Source organism: Myotis daubentonii, chromosome 5 (genome assembly GCF_963259705.1).
Source record: "Myotis daubentonii chromosome 5, mMyoDau2.1, whole genome shotgun sequence".
In the NCBI taxonomy this organism is placed as follows: domain Eukaryota; kingdom Metazoa; phylum Chordata; class Mammalia; order Chiroptera; family Vespertilionidae; genus Myotis; species Myotis daubentonii.
The window spans coordinates 6,997,078-6,998,597 of record NC_081844.1 but is presented as its reverse complement, the minus strand read 5'-3'; the positions used below and the strand labels follow the sequence as shown (position 1 = coordinate 6,998,597).

At 50.8% G+C, this 1,520-nt stretch overlaps 1 protein-coding gene across 1 annotated transcript; it reads left to right on the top strand.

Annotated features, from left to right (window-relative positions):
• The first annotated feature begins 324 nt into the window (after window positions 1-324).
• Window positions 325-1,269, top strand: LOC132234078 (olfactory receptor 2W3). Its single transcript, XM_059695127.1, has one exon. The coding sequence runs from the start codon at window positions 325-327 to the stop codon at window positions 1,267-1,269; it is 945 nt and encodes a 314-aa protein (XP_059551110.1).
• Window positions 1,270-1,520: the final 251 nt, after the last annotated feature.

Below are 1,520 nucleotides of genomic sequence, written 5' to 3'. Positions count from 1 at the left end.
ACTTGAATACACATTTGCCTTTAGCAATGCATACAGGCAGATCAAAGGTAAAGTTTGGTAAACAGTAAAAGGATTATCAGGCTAGGGAATTGCCTTGAGCCACCACTATCTCAACAGGAACAATCAGGGCTTAGCATCAGCCCTGCTAATGCCCAAGGTCCATCAGCCTTCCGTGTTCCTTGGTGCACTGACAGTACTGGCAAGCTGTGGCTTCCCGCAAATAACTGTATAAAAGCATAGAGGATCCCTGGTTCATAGTAAGTGCTGCCTTACATTGTCTGTGACCGCTACTAGTATTGCTATTCTTCTTCAGGTGCAGTAGAGATGGATGGGACCAATGATAGTGCCCAGGGAAATTTCATCCTTTTGGGATTTTCTGACCACCCCCATTTGGAGAAGATCCTCTTTGTGGTCATCTTGGTTGCATATCTCCTGACCATTGTGGGCAACACCACCATTATTCTGGTGTCCCGGCTGGACTCCCACCTCCACACCCCCATGTACTTCTTCCTCACCCACCTCTCCTTCCTGGACCTCAGTTTCACCACCAGCTCCATCCCCCAGCTACTCTATAATCTCAGTGGGCACGACAAGACCATCAGCTACATAGGCTGTGCCATCCAGCTCTTTCTCTTCCTGGGTCTGGGCGGCGTAGAGTGTTTGCTCCTGGCCGTCATGGCATATGACCGGTTTGTTGCAGTCTGCAATCCCCTGCACTACATGGTAATTATGAAACCTCGCCTCTGCATGGGCTTAGTGTCGCTGGCCTGGGGCTGTGGTGTGGCCAACTCCCTGGCCATGTCCCCCGTCACCCTGCACTTACCACGCTGTGGGCACCGCAGTGTGGACCACTTCTTGTGTGAGATGCCTGCTCTGATCCGGATGGCCTGTGTCAATACAGCTGTGATTGAGGGCACTGTCTTTGTTCTGGCAGTGGGCATTGTGCTGTCACCCCTGGTGTTTATCCTGGTCTCCTATGGCTACATCGTAAGGGCTGTGTTACAAATAAGGTCAGCATCTGGGAGGAAAAAGGCCTTTAACACCTGCGGCTCCCATCTCACAGTGGTCTCACTGTTCTATGGAAACATCATCTATATGTACATGCAGCCGGGGCACAACTCTTCCCAGAACCAGGGCAAGTTCCTCACCCTCCTCTACAACATCGTCACCCCGCTCCTGAACCCCCTGATCTACACCCTCCGAAACAGAGAGGTGAAGGGGGCACTGAGGAGGCTGCTGCTAGGTGACAGAGAGGTGGCAAAGGAGTAAGGGTGAATAGGAGAGGGGGTATCTCCAGCCCGGCCGTCAACTCCTTCAGAAGCCAGGGATGGCATTTGGCACCATTCAGTTAGACCTGGTCTGGACCTGTGCTTCCCAAAGTGTATACCTCTTCCTGGACGTCCATAAGCTGTATCCATTCCAACTTATATGTTGTAATGCGTAACTGCGCAACACATATAATTCAAAAGTCCCTCTACATGAAATTAATAGTTATAAAGATGAGTTTCCACAGCTTCTAC